Source organism: Talpa occidentalis, unplaced genomic scaffold (assembly GCF_014898055.3).
Source record: "Talpa occidentalis isolate TD23 unplaced genomic scaffold, MPIMG_talOcc4v2.1 talOcc4.7, whole genome shotgun sequence".
Taxonomy (NCBI): Eukaryota; Metazoa; Chordata; class Mammalia; order Eulipotyphla; family Talpidae; genus Talpa; species Talpa occidentalis.
Genome location: NW_023605083.1, coordinates 43,380,895 through 43,405,908, shown reverse-complemented (window position 1 = coordinate 43,405,908; position 25,014 = coordinate 43,380,895). Strand labels below are relative to the sequence as shown.

The window sequence follows — 25,014 nt, the reverse complement described above, 5'->3', positions numbered from 1 at the left end:
TATTTCTTCTTCTTCAGATTTATTGTTTGTGTATAGGAAGGCTACTGACTTTTGCGTGTTGATTTTGTATCCTGCCACTTTACTGAACTGATTGATAAGTTGAATTAGTTTTTCTGTGGAGTTTTTGGGGTTCTCTATGTATATTATCATATCATCTGCAAATAGTGATAGTTTGACTTCTTCTTTTCCTATTTCGATTCCTCGGATGTCTTTCTCTTGTCTTATTGCTCTGGCTAGGACTTCCAGTATTATATTGAAGAGCAGTGGTGAGAGTGGACATCCTTGTCTGACCATATGATTCTAACTTCACTACCATCTTTACAAATTCTTTACCTAATAGATGAAATCAATAATCATAAATCTAGAAATCAATCATTTTTTAAAAACTGGAAAAAACATAAATACCTGGAGACTAGAAAATATGCTGCTTAGTATCTGTTGGATTAAGAGGAAATTAAAGCACCCCAAAACTCTTGAAGATGAAGATACAAAATGCCAGAATTTGCAGGATGCAGCAGCAATAGTCTAAATAAGGAAGATAATTGCTATACAGGACCTCATTAAGAAGCAAGGAAAATCCCAAATCAATTTTTTCAAAGTGTGATTAGAAAAGAAACCAGAAAAAACCCAAATGCCATTGCATCTATTTCCATGTGTGCTTGGCAGGATGAAGTGTCAATTTATAAGATCCTTTACCAAGGCCCCAAATACACATATAGTATGAGCATCCCACAATGCTAAATGTGATTTGACTCTTTAGAAAATGTAACCACTAAATGGGAGCTAGTTACTTTATCTGGCTCTTGGCTGAAGAAACAGTGATCTGTTCCAATACTAGTGGAAAACTGTGCTGACTTAATGTAGCAAAGCATGCCTCCCAATTTCCATCTGCCCCTATTTTAGCAATAAAAATTCCGGTTTTCAAATTGGAACATTAGCACAAGGCTAAAGGAGTTCTAAGAATTTCTCTAATTGTTTGGAAAAGAGTATAATGTGGTTATAAAAACCAGAGCTCTGGTGTCTGTCACACAAAGCATAATCAACTCTAGCTGTGTGACTTCAAGCAAGTTACTGTCTATTCTGAGGCTTAGTTATCTGTCTGTGAACAGAAATAATAAACTTACTGTGAAGATTAAATTTTGAGTCCACACAAATGCTTTACCTTAGCATAGTAATCTGGCATAGGATATGTATCCATTAAATATTTGCCAGTATTTAAAGACAGAGAAAACATCTAAATTTTATAGAGTGGAAGTGATACAATCTTCAAGTATAACTTTCATTACATGCTCTGTGAATCTAGTAGTCAATAGTTTTGAAATAGTGAACTGGTATTCAGCTTTCCTTTTCCATTCTAGACTTTACTTCTTTAGGAATTCTATAAATAAGAATTCAGATGTAACAAAGCACTACTTAAAAATTTGCCTTTAAAAGCAAAACCCAAGGAACATCTATAGTCTAAAAATATATTTTCAATCTGACAATGAAAAATAAGGACATTACTAGCAAGTAGTGCTAGATTATATAAACTAATATGAATTAGGATATCAGCAAGTAAATTTCTAATAAGAAAAAAGTTGTAAAACAGTACTTGTGATTATAAACAAAGCATTACATGAGCATCATATATAAAATGACTATTGAACTTGTTTACTTTGCCATTTAATATTTTTATGTGGAATTATATGGAATATTTTTATATGGGTGATGGAGGCGGGGTACCATAATCTTTCAGTATTTAGAACCTCCAGCAGTATTTATCCAGCTAAAAATAGGCTAAGAGAACAGGCTTGTGAGGAGAGGTGCTGGGAAAATGCAAAACCTACTCCTCATAAATTTCTCCTAGTCATATCTTTGTAACCAAAATATTTGGCACAGGGGAAATAATTCTGCTTATTGCTCTTCATAGTGTACTATACCACCTACTTTCACTCTTTATGATAGGATCAGGTAAACTGGAAGACAAATCAACAATGTTTGAGGTGGTGTGGAAAAAAGTTACTACGACAACATAAATGTTTATTCTCAACAACTATTCATCTATATCAAGATCAGAAAATCAGATCCCACTGGCCAAGTCCAGCTAATCTCCTGTGTTTTTTAAAACAGTTTTATTTAAACAACCATACCTATTCCTATATGTGTTTTGAGTGGTTGCTTGCATGCTTTAACAACATCCTTGAGTACTGTGATAGACCTTATGGTCTGCAAAGTCAAAAACGTTTATTGTCTGATTCTCTATAACCCTGTGTCAGTCCTTGCTTTATGTATCTCTTTGGATGCTCACAGATTGCCTACACTGTGCCAGATATAGTGCTATAGTCTGTACATAAATGAATTGACATTCTGCTGATGGGCCAGATATTTTAAGAAATTAAAAAGCATTGGGAGAAACTCACTGACTGAGGAGGAAAAACTCTGAGGTAGTGAGTGAAGGAGTGACCGCTGGGGAGTGATGAGGTGAGGGTTGGGAATATATTGTGGGACATGATTGGAAAGACTATCAGTGGCCATTTGGGAAGGATGATTGATAGATGGTATATCAAGGAACTTACACTTTATCCAGTAGGCAATGGAATACAATTAAGGAAACAGAAGCAGAAAAGCACTATAATCGATTGTGAAAATGGGAATTATTTAGTGAAACAAGAATCATTTGAAGCTGACACGTATTATCTAATGCACTGGAGGGAAGTGTGGAGGCTGGCAGATATATTGGGACATGCTGCAATAGATCAGATTTTTGGCCTAGTATAAGTGCTGCCCCAGATAATTTTTATTTATGTCTATTTAATAGCAAGTAAAGTATATAGTACCAGTATTTCATTTGGCGTACACTCCAATAAAGTAAACTACAGTTATGATTAGTTTTGATTATAGTGTGGGTATATATTAAATCAGAGAATTTATTGCTTGAGAGGATTTCTGTTTCTCCTACTTTATTCTTTTTTTCTGTTGAACATAAAGATAAGGCTATTATTAGTTGCCTCCATAGTAGCAAACTCTTCCCATTCTAACCCCACCACTCACCTTCTTTCTTGGTATCTGGTACTGAGTCAAGGAAGCCCCTAGATGCTTTATCCTTTTCCCAAGAGGTCCTTAGATAAACAGCAGCTTGAATCTTTGTTTATATAAAATCAAGATATTTCACATAAAGAGTAACAAATAATTTGTCTCCATAAACATATTTTCTGGGCAATCTAGTGTCTCACTTTTAGTCAGCAAATTATTTGTCTTTTCTTGACGACCAAGAATGCTGAATTGTTATAAATAAAAATTACTTGTAAGTTTGTTAAGATTTCCAAAAGCAAAAGGACTTCATGAAACTTATTTAAGGACAAACAAGACCAACTTTAGTAGCAGTAGTAGAGACAGTGGTTAACAATTTCTCGGGCTTTGAAGACTTGCTTTAAATCTGAGCTTTACTATTTAAGAGCTGCTTGACTTGACAAAGTCATTCACAGTTTTTAAATTAGTGTTCTCAATGGGTCTCCCTGGTGATGCAAGAGGTTAAGACGCAACCTATGAAACTATCTGCAGCCACTGGGGCACTGAGTTCGATCCCTGGCCAGGGAATAACCCACACGGCGCAGCAGACCTCTCCTGAATTGCCCTCTGCTCCTCTCAGCAGTGTATTTCAGTCAGTCTGCCTGTTCTGTTCCCCACTCTGTCTCTGGTGAATCCTCTCACCCCCCACACCTCTGGCCTATACCCCAGTTCTTGTATACATAAATAAATAAATCTTCCAAAAAATTAGTGTTCCTAACTGTAAAACACACAAAAAGATAATACTATTGTATTAAGTTATAGGCAATGATATATGTACAATGTTTAGCACAGTGCCTTGCATTTGTAAGTCCATTTATTCATGCCACAAAATAGTTATAGAAAAATCTTTGTATGTTAGACAGTTTGCTGGATGTTGGGGATACAGGCATGAACAGAGCAAATACGCCTCCCATCCTCAAATAACTTGGACTTTAATAACTAAATCAACCAGTTCAAAGCTAAGTCAACATAGTAAGTAAGTCAAAGCTTTAAATGAGATATTCACCTGTGGAATATAAGGCTAATAAAACTATACTTAGGATTAGTAGATGAAAAGGTCTCCAAATTTCTAACCCTTTATTATGAAACAACCTTGAGATTAATGAGGCGTATCACTGGGAAAATTAAGGGATACTTTTGATAATCACTTTTTTTAAAGCAGAAAAACAAGTTTAAACTTCTTGTGTAGTCAATCACAGCATGAAGTTTCTTTCTTTTCAATTCATCGTGTTCATTAACTGTATACTTATAGGGAAGATCAGCTTAGGAAAATTCAGGAATCCCATGCTGGATGCCAACTTGGTTTAAAAAATAATTTGGTGGATAAATTGTGGGCAGAAAGGAACCAACTAAATATAGAAAACTACAGGTATAAATATTGCTAACAGTGCATTTTTCTAAAAAGACAGCTGATCAAAAAGGATATTTAATCTGTTAAATTGTCTTTGAACTTAGACTGTTAGGACTAGAATAATCTTTTGAAAGGTGTCCAGTTGATTCATTTTATTGATTTTGACATAGCTCAGGTAGATTAAATGACTTATGTAAGGTCATAAACCTATTTATGTCAGAGTCAACATCATACCTATGCTTCCTCAGCCTAATCCAGTGTTTTTGCTGTGCATGACACTACTCCTTGTAACTTGGATGCATTCAACTAGTATTAACACCAATAAGTGACACACAAATGGTCACTTTGGCAGTTAATATACATTAGCTCTCAGAATACTACCTCCTTCTACTTGCCTACATACCCTCCCTCTACTTCAGAGATTAGAGAGGTAAAGATTACATTCCTCAGACTCACTTATTACTAAGGTTCTAACTTGGAAGACAACAGGGAGTATGGTGAGGCAATGATACATATGGGGAAACTAGATCTTACGCTAAAAACATCTGATATTTGGGCCTCCCTGATGGCGCAAAGGGTTAAGATGCAACTATGAGGTTCTCCACAGCCTCCGCAGCACCAGTTCCATCCCTGGCCAGGCCAGGAAGCAACCCACATGGCACAGCAGACCTCTCCTGTTTCACCCGCTGCTCCCCTCAGCTGTGTATTTCAGTCAGTCTGCCTGTTCTGCTCCTCATTCTGTTTCTGGTGAATCCTTTCACCCTCCACACCTTTAGCCTGTACCCCAGTTCTTGTATGCATAAATAAATAAATCTTTAAAAAAAAAACCACATCTGATTTTTCTTCAATATTTATAGCACAGTTCTATTGTCTGGTCTTTAGCATTACAAGTGATGAGTAGTAGGTAGCATTAGCTTTGGCATCTATTAAAACACTTTCCTTTGAAACAATATGTATAGCTGCTATATTATTCAAGTTTGGCATTCAAGCTTGGTCTTCCTAAAAATTCTGAGTGCCTAATTACCCTTAGTAAAGCATTTTTTGCTTAAACTAGCTGCAGTGGATTCTGTTGTCTGCAGCTATGAATGCTGATTCAAGTTGAATGGTTTTAATAGTGATACTATTGCGATAAAAGAAAGTCATTAAATAGACTCAATATTAAAATGAAAATTGTAATTAAACAAATTGAGTCCTAAGGCATGAGAATGAGGGTGCTGATAGAATAAGTCAGAAAGTCCAATAACCAGGAGTGCTGATATCCAAGGGCAGAAGCTGGGTCTGAGTGCTGATATCCAAGGGTCTCAGCTCAAAAGAAAGAGTGAAACCACCTTTCTTCACATAGTATTTAATTTTCTGAGGTTTTTTAAGTCAATTCAGCATTATTCCCTTGAGATTTATCTAAGGTATTGAATCTTCTGTCTTTGTTTTATTTAGTCCACAATGAATTGCATGATACTCACCCACATTGGTGAGGTCAATCTTCTTTCCTCTGTCTACTGATTCAAATGCTCATTTCTTCTGGAGACACCATCAAGACATACCTAGAAATAATGTTTTGTCAGTTATGTGGGCATCTCTTAGGCCACTTAAGTTGACACATAAAATGAGCCATCAAAGAATAGCAATGTCAGGTATGCTAAGTGCTGTGAAGGAAAAAACATGGTTAAGGAGACTGGGGTATACTAAAAAAATGATACCTGCTAATAAAAAAATAAATGAGACATGTTCATGTGAGGAATACCTCATAATATGAAAACAAACAAACTGTAGCTACATATAACTACATGGATAAAACATAATATTGAGTAAAAAAAAGCAAGACGTAATGGCATGAGAAAACAATTAGCCAAAGCCAAAATATGAAATATTCTGCAGGTCAAATGATCTAGCTTTCTCAAAAAAAAAAAAAAGGGTGGGGGGAGAAAAAAAATCAATGGACTCATTTTTTTTTAAAGCAAGGGGAAGCAGGGATTGTTGTGAGATAAAAGATAGAGTAGGCATAATATTCTGATTTTACACAATTTTATTACAAAAGAATTGACATATATCATTATATAAGCTTAGGTGTACAGCATAATGACTTGACATATATATAGTGAAATGATTAATTTGATAAGTTGTGAAAAGTTAACCTTATTGGAGCCATTTTAATATGGGGCCAAAGTGACCACAGAGAAATGGCTTTACTATCTTCCTTAAACTGGATCTGACCCTTGGACTGGGCCAAACCACCAATATTTCAGGAAGCCAGCAAGAGTAAGAATATACTGTTTGTAAAGACCAATAAAAGTGAAATTATATGACTTTTATTTTACTTTTTATCTTATGACTCCTTCAACTGACCATTATCTCATCCATTACCTCATTCTTCCTTACCTCATCCTCCTTTTCACTCTATAAAAAAAAACAGCTTTGCAGGGAGTGGGGTCAAGGAGAGGACTAAATGGACTATGGTGGAAGTTTTTTTTAATGCTTTGGTGTTGGGTATGGTGGGAGGACATACACATGCAGAGGTGTAAACCCATACCCCTGAATTTATGCTCCCTGAATTACAATTATTTGACCCTAAATAAACATCTTTTTCCTTTTTTAATGGCCTCCTGAATTTGTAGTTAACATTCATCATCTCAGATAGAAACAAAAGAAAATTTTTTTACTTGTCATGAGAAACATAAATGTATAATCTATATAATTTTACATATTATATATTATACATATAATTCTTAATTGTCTCTATTTTTATTTAAGTTTGAAAGTATCCATAATTCAAATTTCATTGAGAAAGGTATTTAATTCACTTACAGACTTGTATCTGTAGGAATAAAGTAGAAGTTACAAGTTTATGTACCATTACAAATACTTTATATTTTGAGATAACTGTAGTTTGATAATACAGTTATAAGAAACAACTCAGATTCCATATACTCTTCACCACAAATGTCAGTATCTTGCAAAATTATAATATCACAATTAGGAGGCTGACAGTGATACAATCAACCAACATAATTCAGATTTTATCAATTTGATATATATTCATTTATATGTACATGGCATATATACTAATTTCTCTGCAGTTTTATCACATGCATAGATTTGTGTGACCTATACCATATCCAAGCTACAGAATCTCTATCACCAGGTTTCCATGTGCTACCCTTTTACAACAACTGACACCCTTCAGCCCTACTACCCCTAACCTCTAACGACCACATATGGGCTCTTCATCTCTATAGTTTTGTTATTTTAAGACAAAATATATAATCACATAGTATGTAACCTTCTGAGGTTTTTGAAGATAATTCAGCATAATTCTTTTGAGACTTATCTAAGTTATTGAATCTATAAGTATTTTACTCTTTTCATATTGCCAGTAGTACTGTATGGTTTGGCCATAGTTTAATCATTCATCTGCGAAAGGACATCTGGATGATTTTCAATTTTTGGCTTTTGCAAATAAAGGTACTATAAACTTTCATGTATAGGTGTATGAGTAAACACTAGTTTTCATTTCTAGGATAAGTGTTCAAGAGTGCTACTGCTGGGTTGTATGGTATGTACATATTCAATTTCATAAGAAATTATAATACTCTTTTCCATAGTGGCTGTGCTATTTCACATTTCTATGAGCTATGTATGAATGTATAAATGTGTGACCTTTAACTGTTAATAGTTCTTCAGAACGACTAAATAAAGCTCAATTATTTTTTGGTTATTTATTCCTGGAGATTGACCTCCTTTTGATGAAAACATTCCATAATTTTTCAGCCCAAATGTCTCCATTGTTTGGGAAAATTTCTAGAGGAGAAACTCATTAAAAAGAAGTTAAGTCAAGGAAGGCCTAAGAAAAGTGTTTTAAAGCAAGGCCAAAAATTTATTATGAAGACATCTGAAAAGAGGAAAGAAAACTAACATTCACTATACCAGACATTTCTCTTCATCTCATTTATTCCTCCCAAGGTTTCTGCAAAAGGGCATATTATATCCACTTAAAAAAAATCCAGTTGAGGCTTCAAGTAACTTTTCAAACAGGTTACAATTATTACTTAGCAAAGCAAGAATGAAAAGACCATGTCTCCAATAGCTTCTAGCAGCCTTTAACTCAGTGCAAGAAACATAAATGACAACACATTTTCCAAGAATGAAAAAATGAACTTCAACTCCGCTATTTTTTGTCCCTGGGCAAGAAAATTAATTCTCTGAGTCTATTTCTTCATTTGTTAAAGGAAGACAGTAATAACATCTCCTTCAAAGAATTGAGGTAAGGAACAAATAAGGTGATGTAATAGAGAAAATCAATTTGAAAAATATAAGATTGATAAACAAATGTCAGGATAATATTTTTAAGATACAGGAAGTGTTATAACAAAATTCTAATAAAATAAAGGCACTAGACCAGGGTAGGTGGGTCAATACCAGTAACTTAGTATGTGATTCCATGCTGATCAGTTATTATTTGTTTCCCCAGTTTCCTCAACTAAATTGAGTCTAAAATTGAGCACTTTAAGGATACACTGTAAGACACTTACCAAGTTATAAGCCAGACCCAAACAAACAAGCCTCTACTTAGAAGTTAATTTGAAAATGTTTATTATACTTGCCAATATGTTGAAAGTATATTGCTGATTATCATTTTTGATGGCATTCTTGCTAGATCATTTAGGTCAATCAGACCTATATGAATATATGTCACAAATAATGATATGAATAATTTGTGTGGGTATATACAGAACAGCAACAGTTACTATCATGAGAATGTATACACAGTTTCCAAACAGCTCTCTCTAAGAAAATATAGGCACTGTATAGAAAATCTGGAACAACGGGCAAGGCGTTGGGGAGGGGAGATGGTCAGCTAGAGAGAAGGGTCAAAAACTTCACATTTGTAACCCTTTGCACTTTCCTTCTAAATTTTGAACCAGAATATCTGTATTAATATTCAAAACTTAGAGATTTAAAATTTTTATTAAAATTTCGTATAAAAATGTAATATTAAGATTGACTTCCCACAATATTTCTTTTTACCAATGATTTTTTCCAATTAACTTAAATCATGAAATTATGAAGCCACTTCATTTTCAATATTGTATCTTTTTAATAGAATAATTCCATGTGGTTCCTGGGTATGTTGAACTCTTCTGAATAAAAGAGTATTTTCCCTTTGACATAGCCTTATAAGACTGGTTTGCTGAAGTGGTTAAGTTAAACTGAATTTGGAATGAATTGTTTCCTAAGAATGACTTTAGATACCAGTAAGGCAGTCGTTTTAACCACGAGCCCCAGGCAGAAATGAGGCCCAAAGTGAATGTAGGTAAAGAACAGGTGGAGTCTGGCATGGCTAAAGGGACACCGTTAGATTCCTCTGCGGCGCCGGTGTTCGGTGCCATGGGTCATCCAAAGCGCCGGTACCGGGGAGCGGTAGGTACCCGCCTTTTCCTCATCTGCTGCCATTACCAGTCACTGAGAGAAAAGGACTTTCGCAGGCACCTAATCACTGAAAAGATGATGGTGTCAGAGATTCATTCACTTAAGAGCAGCGATTCATTCAACCCTCACTTCAAAGCAGGGATTCATTCAGGAAACTGATGAAAACTTTCCGCAATCAAAACTCCGAATAAATTCATCCACAGCAAACTTACTTTCTGCCTTTCCCTTCTTTGCCAGTGCTTTAACCTCAGCTGAGCAGCGCGCTCCCCAACCCAGCAAGCGCCCGCCGGCTCCGGCACCCCACCCCGCGGTCTCTCGCAGGTGCCACCCCACCTTTCGGGAACCTCCTTCCCTCCTCCTACCTGGGCCTCAGCCCACCCACTAGACGCGCCCTCGTGACGTCAGCGCGCCGTCGCCGAAGCCCGGCAGCAAATGAACGCATGCGCACAGGCGCTGGTTCCGGGCGTTCCGAAGACCTGGCTGAGCCGGGCGCGTATGGAGGCCTGAGGGCAGCGGGGGCGGAGCGCGCCGCGAGCTTGGGGCATGTCCGCAGCGGGCGCCGTCTAGAGGAAGGCCGAGCAGCCGCCACCACGCTTTCAGTCGCGGCAAGACGCAAGCGAGCCAGGCCGAGGGCCGCGGCGACGATGCAGCGACGGCGGCGCCCTCCGCCGCCCGCCTCTCAGCTGCCCGAGGGCTGCGGGGGAGGCGGGCGCGGTGGCGGCGGGAACGAGGAGGTGGAAGTGCAGTTCTCCGCTGGGCGTTTGGGCTCGGCCTCGGCGGTTGCAGTGGCGGCGGCCGCGCGCAGCACCGAGGAGGAAGAGGAGAGGCTCGAGCGCGAGCACTTCTGGAAGATCATTAATGCCTTCCGCTACTACGGGTAAGGAGCCCGTTGCGGACCCCGGCCCAGACCGTCGGGGCGCCCTCTGGTTTCGGAGGACCCGCTGGAACGGCGGCGCCAGCCGCGTTCGTCCTCCGGCCGCCACGCCTCCGGGGCGCCGGGACCCGGGCGCCTGAGCTGAACGCCGGGCCCCGAGTCACCTCGCCTCACCTTAGCCCCTCCCGATCCTGCACTCCGCGTGTCTGCCGCCCAACCTCGTGCCTGCTGACTCCAGGATCAGACTAGCGCGCTTGCCTTCCATCCCCCGTGAAAGGTTTGGCTTTGAGGCCGGTGGGGGTGGCCGGAAAAGTGCCGTAACAATTGCAGATAGAAGATGATGGTGGTAAAATCGTCCGGTGCCGGGCATGAGTTGTATGGGTTGTGGATGGCCTCTAAACTGAACCGACGGCGAGCCCAAGTTCACCTACACGTGGGATTCTGTAGGACGTATTTTCCCAAACTGTTGCCAGTTCTTGTGAGTGCAGCTTAAGATTTCCACCCCATCATCCATCCCCCCTTGGCGCTGTGAACGTGCTTGCACAGTTGTGGTGAGCCAGTCGATGATGGCACTCAGTGTCCTCTTTAAGGTCGGAGGTGCTTCTGAAATTTGTCGATTATAAAGGAGGGAATAAAGCAGGCACTCTAAGAGCTTCCTTTATGTTCTTTTATTTTGCAAATAGCGCATGGAATTCTCAGTGGCTTGGGCATGGTGGTTGGGCTTTAAAGCTTCCTAACTTCCACTTATCTTCTAGATAGATATTAAAATAGCTTAGTCAGAAAAATTACAATTTCAAGATCTGAATGGGACTTAAATCAACTTTTATTCGTGCAGGAGATGAGTCCTCAGACTGCAATTCAGAGTTTGTCATTGCAGTCGTTTAGACATGATCTCCTACGCAAGTAAAACTGTTTTCTTAAATGGGATCCTGTTGTGCTTTGTGCAAACTTTTTTTTTATATTGCTTGACCGACCTTTTCAAGGGCAGGGAATGAGCCTTTTTTTATTTTTATGCTTGGCATATGTTGTTGAAGCTCTATTTTTATCAAATAAGTGCTAGCAAAGAAAAACATTTGTCATTCCAAATAATCTGTCGATGTGTGACAATGGGAAAACCAGTTAACTATTCTGAACTTAGAAACATGCTTAATAAAATCTTAGTGATTTAGAGTCTAATTAAATTTAGAGCATGATTTTTTTGAAGTTTAAAGATCTGGAGGAAATGTACTAAGTAAATCCAGTAATAGCTACCATGGACTGCATTACTTAAGATCCCAAAAATGGAATTGGCAGTAGGAGGATATTGTTTAGTATCGATAGATGGGCAAAGCAGATAACCAGAGAATTGAATTTGATGCATGTTATTTTGCCTGGAAGAGCCATACTAGGAGGAGAAGCAGCTGACATTAAATATCTAAGTCTGCTGCTGGAGGCAGAAAAGCCTAATACATTTTACTACTAAGAAATCTAGAAAGAATATTGGGAAATGTCTTGGGAATATTGTGGATTCAATTAGTTAAAATGTCCATTTGTATCCAGTTTCAATGTATTAGGACTAATTTAGAATTGATATTTATAATTAGATATCAGGTGGACCTCTGTATATGGTAGGGCAAGAGGGGATTTGATCTGAAACTGGGACCTAAATGTTACAATGTAGAAAAGGGTGTTTGTGTTCATATCCTTGTGGTTATTTATAATACAGTTTCCTATGAGTTTGTCTCTTTATCAGTTTGCTCTAGGACTGGGAGAAATTTTATTTTTCCAAACAATTCTTTTTCATTTTTTTGCAGCCACAAAATAAATCATTTTATTAGAAATAAAAAAGACCTCTTCAAGAGTTAAAGTTCTTGTTCATACAGATATGTTTTTAAAACAACTGCAATAGTATAAGCATACATCAAAATTCTAATACTGAGCACAAGTGTCGGGTGCAAAATTTAACAATTGCAAACAATCGTGGATTTACTTTCAGCTTCTGTTTGGAATCATATGTGTGAAGTGATTTTTGATGAAGTCCACATTTTCTAAAAAAAAATGACCAAGGGAAATTTTGGTGGAGGAAGAATGAAATTCCATGTGTCTTGACCTTGGATTTCATAAGCCAAAAGCCCATGAACACTTTTCATGCAAGGTTATCTGTTACTCTATTGCTTTGTGAATTTCCTAAAAACTGGAGTTCCCAAAGGGCCTACTGTGAACCTAGGAGGTGTGATGTGGTGGTCTATGGTGTCTGCAATGGAGCTGAGTGTATGGGCCACATTCCAGTGTGACCACCAGTGCTGAGGGCTCATGGGCGTCACCATGCAGGACCAGGAAGGTTGTTAACCTCAGCATAACACTTAGTCACATCATTCTACCCTTCTATATGTCCATACTGGTTAGGATGATCACTCAAAGTTTACTTGAGACTTCTACACCTCAGATGGGCCTCTCCTGTGCTCTTGTCTTCTGGGTGAATGTGAACCTGCCTGACCTGCTGCTCACAGAGACAGTAGGGCTTAGGTTTCTGAAAGCCGTGCAATGAGTGCAATTGTCTTTCAGAGAGAAACAGTGGCAGGGACACCCTGCATACATGCAGAAGGTAAAAGGTACGGGTAGAGATGTCAGACTCCATGTTCTGAGCCAGGCTGAAGCACCAGGGAACCACTAGACTATTTGGGTAGGCCACAGTGCTTTTGGTTGTGCAGTAGAACCCAGGAGGTCTTGAAGAGGTGCCCATTGCTTGTCTTTCTCCTCCTCCTGCAGACAGAGGTGCCAGTCTTCAGGAGGGCACTTCCTTGAGGCCCATACCAGGATGTGCTTCCCTGAAGCCTGGATTCAAACATGTTCATTCTAGCAGAAGGACTGCTACCAGTTTCCATCATCTGCCATATCCAAGCAACTCAAAAAATTATTTTTATTTGCATTTTCTCTCTGATGAAGCACTACATATTCCCAAAGAATAATAAATTGTGTAGTATATATAGAAAATACTACATGTCTTAAATATGCCTTAAAAATATCACTTAGAGGGCCTCCCCTGGTAGCACAGCAGTTGAGCGCTGGGCTGCGATCTGCAGTGCTGGTTTGTTCCCCTGCGCTGGCAAGGGTCCCACCAAAAAAAAAAAAAAATCACTTAGAGGGCCTCCCCGGTGGTGGCGCAGCGGGTTGAGCGCAGCGCTGTGAAGCTGTCCACAGCCTCTGTAGCACGGATTCAATTCCTGGCTGGCCAGGGAGCTACCACATAGCACAGCAGATCTCTCCTGTCACGCCTGCTGCTCCCCTCAGCAGTGTATTTCGGTCGTCTGCCTGTTCTGCTCCCCACTCTGTCCCTGGTGAATCCTCTCACCCTCCTCTGCGTCTGGCCTGTGCCCCAGCTCTTGTATGCATAAATAAATATAATCTTTAAAAAATATATATCACTTAAGGAATTATGGGTATGAAAGCATTGTGGCAGAAAGCCTTGGATTGTTACATTCCAACATTTTATCCTCTCACTAACACATGGCCACTAACACATCTGTTAAATTTAAGCTAATTTAGTAAATTTTAGATTCGTTCCCTTCATCTGAAAAGCCACATTTCAGTGCTCAGTACCCTGTTGTGTGCTGTTGTGTGCTGTGCTGGATAATGGAGGTATGAGCCTTTCCATCATTGCAGGAAGTTCTGATGGACAATCCTATTCTAGGCCTTCAGCATATTTCCAAATTTTGAAGAATTTGGTTTTACTGCTGAATGTATTTTAGCCAATATATAGGAGGTTTAGATGAAAGATCAGAGGGTAGGGCCTTCCTGGTGGCGCAGGCAGTTAAGCTCTGCACTGTGAAGCTGTCTGCAGCCTCTGCAGCACGGGTTCGATCCCAGCCAGCCAGGAAGAAACCCACATGGCGCAGCAGACCTCTCTTGCCTCGCCCGCAACTCCCCTCAGCAGTGTATTTCATCAGTCTGCCTGCTCTGTTCCCCACTCTGTCTCTGGTGAATCCTCTCACCCTCTTGCACATCTGGCCTGTACCCCAGTTCTTGTATAAATAAAATATAAAAATCTTTAATAAAAAAAAGATCAGAAGGCAAGAAAAGTCTTTTGATTAATGTTTTCTCTTTTCATAGGCTTCTAATTTTGTGATTTCTACAGATTTTGCTTAGATGATGTTCTAACAATGTCAAAGGGTTATAGCATTGTACTGACTAATAGTAGAACATGTAGAAAATAGTAGAAACTGACACTAAAATACCACTTCTGTTATAAATAAAGATACCTGGTCATATAGAAATTACTATAAAAGACCTTGTCAGAAATGTCCTAATTTTAGAAATAGTAGTTAGGAGGGATTTTTTTTAAATTGGGATTTAGAACTCATTTTTATAGGTGAGGAGATAGGCATATAAAGAAATGAGCAACTTGCTTGAGGCATATAAAGAAATGAGCAACTTGCCTGGGGTTACACAGCCAAATTGTGGTAGCGTCTGGCCCCCCAAACCAAGATTAGTCACTGAAATTTTATCTTGCATTAGTAAGCAGTGATACACTAGTAAGACAATCTTAATTGGTTATTTAATAAATATATTAAATTATTGATATGGGCTTCTCAGAAAAAGTGCTTTCCTGTTTGGGTTCTGAAGTAGTTCAAATGCAGAAGCGGTCTTTGGCTCTGATGCATAGTCAGACCCATTGTGATGAAAAGTGAGTAAGTCGGGAGTTTGGGCCATTGCTGACACCAGCTTTCTAGAGAAAGCTGGAGGTAAACTATCTTGAGAGAATATATGACTGGTTCTACTTTCTCCCCTTAGCTTCCAGAGGATTTGGCCTCTTGCTGCTGAGTTCAGAATCTGAAAGTTGTAAAACATTCCTTTAAAGCAGTTTTGGCAAACTTTCTTTAAAGGGCCAGGTGATATTTTAATGTATATTTTAAGCTCTAAGGAGCAGGTGGCCTCTGTTAGAGCTATTCAATTCTGCTCTTCCATAGAGGCAACTTTAGACAATATGTAAACAAATACGTGTAGCTCTGTTCCAGCAAATTCTTTGTACAAAAAAAGAAAGAAAAAAAAGGAACAAATAGCTTCTGAGCCAGTTTGTCCACCCCTACCTTAAAGCATATTGACAGTGTGAGAATTTTCAGAATAGTGAAGTTAGTTATACTGTTTATAGTATAGTAAGAAGTGGACTCTTTTCTCAACTTTGGTAAAACCACCTATTTTAAGAAAGTCACTATGGATGTGACATTGTGAATGGTTTGGAACACCATCAAGGGTGGTGGTCCAAGGGGGCTAAGGGATATGCTGTATCTCATCCTGCTTGTGTAGTTATTTCATTTTATCAGGAAATAACAACTGGTGTGTATAGGCTCTTCTGACTAACTCATAACTATTCTCATCTCTTTTTCAGTCATGGAAATAGGTAGTCTCCATGGAGACTAAGAAAGCTACCTCAACATTTATTGACTGCCTTTTACATATGCTGAAATATGGAGATTAAATGGTTGACAGATAAGAGATCAGTTTTAGAGGAGTTCTTCTGTTGGGGGGCTGGGAGATGGGGTTTAGTTGTAGACAGTGTTCCTATGTAGAAGACTTCTTGGTAATCTTTGGGAGACATTGAAGGCCTGAAAGTGTAAAACTTTGTAAGGGGGTAAATTGCAGATAGTTACATGAAATAGAATCAAAAGGACCTCAAGCTTTTTGGTTATGGAGGGTATGAGAAGAGGCATTTTAGGATTACTTGTTTCTGACTTTAGTGGATATATGGTGTACCATTCACCAATATCAGTCACATAGAAGTGCAGTTTTGGGTAAGATGAATTTTGAGATGTGATGAGAGGAAGGTTCTAGGACACCCAGTGCCCTGGAATACTAGAAATGAAGTACAGAGAGACTTAGCAACTATTGACAATTTGTAAACTGTTGCAACTCTGCTGTTTACCAATCGTTACTATTAACCACTTTACATATTTCTTTTATTTATTTATTTTTTTAAAAAAAGATTTTATTTTTTATTTATACAAGCACTGGGTACAGTCAGAAGCGCGGGAGGGTGAGAGAATTCACCAGAGCCAGAGCGGAGAGCAGAACAGGCAGACTGACGAAGTACACTGCTGAGGGGAGCAGCGGGTGGCAGGAGAGGTCTGCGTACTCTGTGGACCCTCACCCGGTTGCTGGGGGTCAAACCGGCATTGCAGAGGCTGCGGGCAGCTTCACAACCCAGCGCTCAATTGCTGTGCCACCAGGGATGCCCACACATTTCTTTTAGTATCATACTCTACTGATGGAAATATGAATTGATACAATATTTCTGAAAATTAGTTTGTATCAAGAGTCTTAATACTTGGGGAATCTGAGGTATCCCCTTCTCCCCCAAATTTCAGATAGATTTTGAACACAAAATGTTATTTATATAGACAAGTGAAAGTATCTAAATGTTTAATGTTTGAGAAATAGCTAAGTGTATTCTAGTTGCATTAGGTAGAATGATGAACAGTTATTATAGTCATTTATCATATAGTCATTTGTGAATACTTCTGACCTGAGAAAATTCTTTTCGTAAGAGTAAAGAATTACAAGTGCTTTTCAAACTTTAATGTGCATGTGAATCAGTTGGAGATCCTTTTAAACAGCAGATTCCATTGCAGTAGGCCGATAGGGCCTTACATTCTCTCTTTCTAACTGCTTCCAAGTGATCTGGTGGTCTGTTTTCCACTTTTTGAAAGATACTAGATGACTTTGTCTTAACAAAATAGAGAAGTATGTCAAAAGTTGGAGGTGGCTGCCTCTAGAAAAGGGATTATTAATTTTTGGTAACTCTTTCCTTGTGTTTTTCATCGTGAACATGATATAAATCAGACATACCTAAGTATATTTGAGCACTTGCTGTGTTTTCAGGCACTGGGTTTATTCTATGTGCATTGTTTTGTTCCTTTTATTTATTTCTCAATAAATGATACTCTTCAATGATCATTATTATTGCTGTCAATATGTAATATGTGTATATGAAATAGTCTGGGCACAGAAAAGTAACTTGCTAAGGTCACATAGCAACCCAGATCTCAAACCTCAACCCATCACCCCACCATACCACAATACACAAACTTTTGAAAATATGGCCAGGTTTTTTCTTTTTTTTTTTTTTTTTTTTAACTTTTTTTTTTTTATAGAGGCATGTTTTTTATTTATTTATTTATTTATTTGTTCGTTTGTTTCGTTTATACATGCACTGGGTACAGTCAGAAGCGCGGGAGGGTGAGAGAATTCACCAGAGCCAGAGCAGGGAGCAGAGCAGGCAGAAGGACAGAAGTACACTGCTGAGGGGAGCAGCGGGCGGCAGGAGAGGTCTGCGCACCATGTGGGACCCTCCTCTGGTGGCCGGGGAGCAGCCGGGAATCGAACCGGCGCTGCAGAGGCTGCGGGCAGCTTCGCAACCCAGCGCTCAACCGCTGCGCCACCGGGGAGGCCCATGGCCAGGTTTTTTCTTAAGTTTTGTCAAGAACTTCTTCAGAAATTAGAATAATGTGGACAAAAATAAGAATTATTTGGATGAATAGAGATTGAGGCAACTAAATGAAAAATTATTTTCATTTAATATTGAGTAAATGCCAAAGAGTATTTAAAAGAAACATTTATGTATGTAAAATATAAATAATGATGTAGTGAACACCCTTGAACCTCCCACCCCATTTAAATAAAATTATTTTATCCCTTTCCTCTGCAAGAACCTAACTTTCCAGAACTTCCTTGCTTTCCTTGTAGTTTTTCTACATACATCTAGTATCTACAATATATGGTTTATTTTTATGTAAACTGGAATTGTACATTATGTATTTATCTGCAAATTGCTTTTTTCAACAAGTATTTACATTTCTGAGCTTTTTTTTTTATATTGTCTATAGCTGTAATTTACAAATTAAATTATTGGCTGCATTCCATTGTATGACTGTCCTGTACTTTTCTTCAGTCTACCAGTGATAGACTTTAGGTTATTTTCAGATTTTTTTGTTTGTTATTTCTAATAGTGCTGTGATGAAGATTGTTCATGTTTCATGGTGCCCATTTGGTCATGGGGAATGTGCCTATAACCTTTACCAGCTAATAATAAATTATTTCCCAAAGTGGTTGTACTAATTTATGTACCCACCATCAATCAATATAGAAACGTTATAATCATTCCACATTTTACCAATATTTCATTTTTTAAAGTTTTACCCATCTGATTAATGTAAAACAGAACTTCATTATGAGTGTAATATTTAGCTTTTAAAATTTATGTACCCTTTTCAGATTTTATTAATAGGTAATTACCCAAGTGACCTTTAGAGCTTTCTGGAAACTTTCAGCATACAAATTGTGAATATTGTGTACAATGCTATTAAATTTCAGTTTTTAATTTGTTTACTACTTTTATAGTACATCACATTTTTCCTGCTGTTTTAAAAAATTCAACTTGATTGACTTTTAGGTAATTTGAAAACATTTTTATGTACAAATTAATTTCAGGGCTGAATTCTACTACTTAATGGAGAAATCTAAAGCATTCAACTGGTTTTGCTGAAAATTTTAAGTTTGGAAATTGAAATTATAAAATAAAGTTATTGTATATTCATCCTCTTTGTGTTTCCTTTCCCCCTTCTAATTGATGCATATATTTTACTTTTATGAGTTATAAACTATTTGCTTCATTTTATTGCATAGAGAAGAATTTGTAATAAAGTGAAAATATATAAAACTTTCTAAGTTAACTATCCTTTTAGAAGCCACAAGACTGTAAATGACAGGACAGTAGCCAATATTATAAGGCAATAATTATAGAGAAAAACAAACTTAAAATAGGATTGGCCTCTGGTAAGAATTCTTTTGCCAATTTAAAACACACCTTTTATGTTTTAGCACCAGTATGCATGAACGAGTCAACCGAACAGAAAGACAGTTTCGATCACTTCCAACTAATCAACAGAAACTACTTCCTCAGTTTCTTCTTCACTTGGACAAGATACGGAAATGCATTGATCATAATCAAGAAATACTACTGACCATTGTGAATGATTGCATACATATGTTTGAAAATAAAGAATATGGAGAAGATGTATGTGAAAGTTTGTTCTATTTTTATTTTAGGATTTAACCTCTATATGTGAGGTCTTTTATCTTTCTGAATCTCATTTTTATAATTTTGCACTGGTTATTTGCTGTAGTCAGAAAATGCTTTCACTTATGTTCAGTCATTTGATGATGTTTAATAGAATACTGTGCCAGAAACCAGATTTGCTCAGGTTTTGCTTTTTAAAGATATACTTAAATTATTGGCATTTTAATATATTGTTCACACGGTGTTCTGACTGTTCTGGCATGTAGAGTTAGCTTAAATTTTATAAACAACTTTACTAGCTATGTAAAATTATTTCCCTTGCTAAACTCATTTTTAGTTTTTTGTAGCTATTGTTAGTCATCTTTTACTTTAGGAAATTAATTTTCACTTAGAAATCTCAAGGGACTGGCAGTATTAGAAACTGAAGGTCTCTTTTTGTATCCACAGGGTAGATACAGTTGGGTCACTCCAGTGTGAGCCTCTCCATGCTGCCCCATCAATGACCTGGAGGGATTTTTCTTCCCTCTCTTAAGGAGAGGATGTTCGATCTCCATAGCAGCTCAGTTCTGGTCCTCTCCTGAGTAAAGACTGCTTAATTATGTGGTGGTTTCATGATTAATGGACCTTAATCTATTGAGGGTAGAAGTGAGACCACCAAACTCTATTCATTTAGGATCTCAAGCTGCACTTGAACCCCGGTTGAGGTGAGAGGCTAGTGATTTATGCACTAAACCATCTATTTAGCCCCTTAGTAGCTTGCCTATTTGGCCATATTCAGAATTGATTATTTTCTCAGAAGCTAATTGATTTCTGTTTTTTTTTAACAGGGGCATGGAAAGATTATGCCAGCATCTACATTTGATATGGATAAGTTAAAATCCACATTGAAGCAATTTGTGAGAGACTGGAGTGAAACTGGGAAAACAGAAAGGGATGCCTGCTACCAACCAATCATTAAAGAAATTTTAAAAAATTTTCCAAAAGAGAGATGGTAAATAGTATCTTGTTTTTGACCAATTTCTTTAAGATTGGTAAAAACTAAATTTCTCTATAAGACATTTCACAGTCTTGATTCATTTTTATAGTTGCTGTGTGCCCATTTGTTTTGCATGTATGGATGTGAGGTGTTTTATTTATCCTTGAATGCTTTGTGAGTGCACTAACATTTTGAATAATTTTTCATTCTAGCACTTATGGGAATTTCTACCTAGAAATTAAATAAAAAAAAGTTTAGAGTGATTGTTCATTATCAGTGATGTCTGTCTTTTTGTAATAGAACAAAGGGATATGAGCTTGAATTTTCCTCATTATGACATATTTGTAAGCAAATGGGAGCAGTAATTTTGTGTGTGTGTGTGCCATGGAAACCTTGGGGAGTCTGAAGCATATGGTCTTTTCAGAATAACATTTATAAATGAATAAAATAAAATGTATTGGATTACAGAGAAACCAGTTATTTTGAAATAGTTATCCCTTTACAGACCCATTGAATTCTGTCATAGAACCGGCGTCCATGAATCACAGTTCAGGAGCTCCTGACTTAATATTTAAAGAGAACTACTGGGTAGAATTAACTGTCATTTATAGACTCTTTGTGAGGAGCCAGCTTTTTGTTACCTCCTTCACCTTCTTAGTAGTTGATATTAATTTAGGTATATTCTTCCAGAAATTTCAATACATAATGTCTGTGTCTTCTCTCTTTAAAAACTTTTTATTTTGAAGTAACTTCAAAATTACAGTTAAGTTTCATGAATTGTACAGAGAGCTCCTGTATACTTTACCTAAATCCCCTAATTAACAGTTTTACATTTGTTCTGTTTTCTCTTCCTACTTCCCTCTTTCCTTCTACTGATTTATGTATATGTCTAAAACCATATATTTGCATAATTACCTAAACCATTTGAGAGATTAGTTTGTGTATGTCATATTTTTAACTGATTACTACTTCAGAGTTTATTTCTTAAGAATGGGTATTCTCTTACACAAGCAAAGTACAGTTACCAGATTGTGGAAATTTAAATGTTAAATACTGTTATCTAATCTATAGTCTATATTCAAGTTTTCATATATTATCCTGATACAGTCCTTTCTGACACTTATTTTTCTATCCGGTCTAGAATCCAACCAGAATATTATATTTCATTTTCATTGTCTTGCATTCATCTTTAGTCTGGAACACTTTTTTTTTTTGACATTGACATTTATTGAAGAATACAAGGAAGTTATTTTATAGAATATTTCTCATATTGAAATTGTGTGGTTTCTTCATGATCAGGTCTAGATGACATAACCCCAGTTAAAATATTGTGTATGTGATTTATGTCCGTTCAGGATATCATATTCAGAGACATAGATTGACTCTTAGCTCATCATTGATGATTTTAATTTTGATAATCCAATCAAGCTGTTAATAAGTTTCTCTATGTTTTGTTACTGTTTCTCTTCTTGGAATTTCTGGGGCGACACTTCAAGACCATGCAGTTAATATCCCTGCTCCTTCTCAAACTTTTCCCCCCTTAGAATTAATCAGCTGTTGGTTCTTGCATGCACAAATTGGACCTGGTTGTAGAATGGTAATTTTCCAGCTGTACAAATATCAGTCAGTATTCTTTTGTATTTATGTGCTTTTTATCTGGAAACACTCATGGTTTCTATGTTAGTCAATGAGTTACAATTCATAACTTGTTTTTTCTTTTGTTCAGATTTCCTCGGAGTTGGCTAGCAGGAGACCCTTCCAAATTGGCTCCTATGTCCTTCTAGCATGCCTTAATTTTTTGGCACATAAAGAATTTAGCCCCATTTTGTTATTTTCCCTACTTCAGCTCTGGAATTGGGTGTTTTTCCAATGGTATGCAAAAACCAAGATCTGGTACTAGGCCTGTTTATTATTCCTTAGGTGTCTTTGCATATGCCTTTCAGAGGAAAGACCACATATACATGTACATAAATATATATTGGAAATCATGAGTTTGTACTATTAATCTACCGTTCCAAAACTATTTCCTTAGGGTTCTTCTTTAGCGTTTTCTGTGTTGCTTTCTGCCTTCTGCCACTGTGAGAACCCTGGCTGCTAACAACATCAGTGCATTACTCAGTCGCTCAATCCTATAGTGCATGGGAGAAATTTCAGAATCTATACCACTATGAAAAACAAACCTACCAAAAGGAATTCAGAATTTGCTAATAATATTTTTCCTCTACTCTGATCTATCTCAATTACTTCACCAGTATAAACAATACTAAAATTAATAACCTTCGATAAATACTTTCATATTGTTGACTGCATTTTTAGTGTAAATTCTTAGCTATGGGATCTGGCCTGTACCCCAGCTCTCTTATGAAAATAAATGGACAAATCTTTAAAAAAAAAAAAAAAACAGTAAATGCAACCTGATTAGTATATTATCTTATTGTGCAACAATTTGCCACAAATTTAACCGCTTAGAGAAACATTATTTCAAAGCTTCTGTGAGGTCTGGGCATGATTTAACTGGTGATCTATTTCAGGTCTTATGGGGATACAATCAGGATGTTTGCTGGGCTTTGCTCTCATCTGAAGGCTTGATAGTGGAAACATCTGCTTCTAAACTCATTCATGCTGGCAGAATGTGTTCTCATTGTGCTTGTAGGTCTGAGGGCCCTGACTTTGTTGACTCTGGTCTGGACTTCTGCTGCTACTCCTAGAGACCACTTCAGATGCTTGTTTTATAAGCCACTTACCTCACTGAGTCAGCAAGGAGAGTCTTTTGAGCAAGCAAGCTCTTCTAAGTGGAGTCTTTTTTTAACATCACAGGAATGGCAACTGTTTCAAGCAAGTCATAGGTCCCACATATATTTAGGGGTGGGGATTATAATATATATGAACACCAAGGGCTGGGGTCACAATTGAGAATCTGTCTGCCACAATTATTGTCACATATTCCTGTATGGGTATATTGTTTTGCCTTTCTACCAACAATGTATGAGTGTTTTTACTCAGAGCCATACCAACCATACTGTATTTTCAACCTTTTGTACATTTGTCAGTCTGATGGGTGCGAATTTATATCTTGGCATACTTTTAATTAAGATTTCTCTTTTAAGAATGAAGTAGAAGATCTTCATTTGTTTAATAGCTAATGTATCTTTTCTTATTTTGAAAATTGTATATTTATGTCTTCCCCCATTTTTGAAAATTGAAGTGAGATGCCCATAACAAAAGTAACCAGTTTAAACAATTCAGTGGCATTTAGTACATTCGCAAGATTGTGTATCCATTACCCTTACATAGTTCTAAAACATTTTCATCAACCCAGAATAAATCCTATACACATTAAGTAGTTACTACTTTCATTCTCTCTACCCCACACCCAACCTTTGGTTGTCAACAATTTTGACTAAGGGTGCCTAGATATGGTTTTTGTTATGTTTATCCTGCTTGGAATTTGCTTTGTTTCTTAGGGTTTGGGTTTGTGTAGATCATGAAATAAAAATTCTTTGCCTTACTTCTTCATATATTTCTCCTACCTTTTTCTCTATTTCCTTCTCTTCTATGACTCTGGTTCATGCAAAACTATTTGATATTTTCTTTTAGGTTTTAAGTGTTTTTTTTTTTTTTCATACAACCCTTCCCTCCTAACTTTTATATTTATATTTGGAGAGTTTCTGTTGAACTTATTTGAAGTTTTCTGCCTTTTATTATGTCATTCCCATGATAAGCCTTTTGAAATACTTATCCCTGATAGTATTTAAAATTTTTTTTTCCTAATACTTCTCCATGTTGTACATATATTTTCCTGTGTGTGTATCTCTCTGCTGAAATTTCCTATTTGTATATTTGATCTACCATTTAATGCTTTAGTATATTTTTTATGGTTATGTTTAAGTCCAACAATATGCTCTTTGTAGATCAGCTCTGTTAACACTTCCATAACAGTAGATTACATTTTCTTCCATGGATGTTTTATAATTTTTTGATCAGATGCCTGGTACGGTACATAAAGGAACAGTAGAAACTCGCAAAGAATGTTGGCAACCACAAAAAAGGCATTCATTCCTCTTTTGCAAGCTACCAGTATGAGGGGCCTAAGTGAATCTCTTAAGTGTTTTTAATTTATATTATAAGTGCATGATGAGCTGCTTCAAACAATTAAGAAAAATTTGTCCATAAATTTACTGTCTAGAAATATGGCAGTGAAAGCAATATGGTAACTTTGTAAAAAAGCAAAATAGTTTCTTAATTCCATCTCCATCTCACCTTTTGTTTCATGCACATTGATTTTAGTA

General features: G+C 37.2%; 1 protein-coding gene and 1 long non-coding RNA gene across 2 annotated transcripts in view; one reads left to right on the top strand and one right to left on the bottom strand.

The window, feature by feature from the left end:
- On the bottom strand, window positions 1-10,166 carry LOC119230476 (uncharacterized). The gene is made up of 3 exons (XR_005121767.2): window positions 10,036-10,166; window positions 5,860-5,940; window positions 1-333 (listed from the first exon to the last, which is right to left on the bottom strand). It is a non-coding gene; the product is annotated as an uncharacterized LOC119230476 (long non-coding RNA).
- A 136-nt stretch (window positions 10,167-10,302) lies between these two features.
- CARNMT1 (carnosine N-methyltransferase 1) overlaps window positions 10,303-25,014 on the top strand; it is a 37,714-nt gene continuing 23,002 nt past the window's right edge. The window contains exons 1-3 of the mRNA XM_037491644.2: window positions 10,303-10,700; window positions 19,551-19,746; window positions 20,577-20,740. Of these exons, the coding sequence (XP_037347541.1) occupies window positions 10,468-10,700; window positions 19,551-19,746; window positions 20,577-20,740 (593 nt within the window). The 5' untranslated portion in view covers window positions 10,303-10,467. The remainder of the gene's footprint in view (window positions 10,701-19,550; window positions 19,747-20,576; window positions 20,741-25,014) is intronic.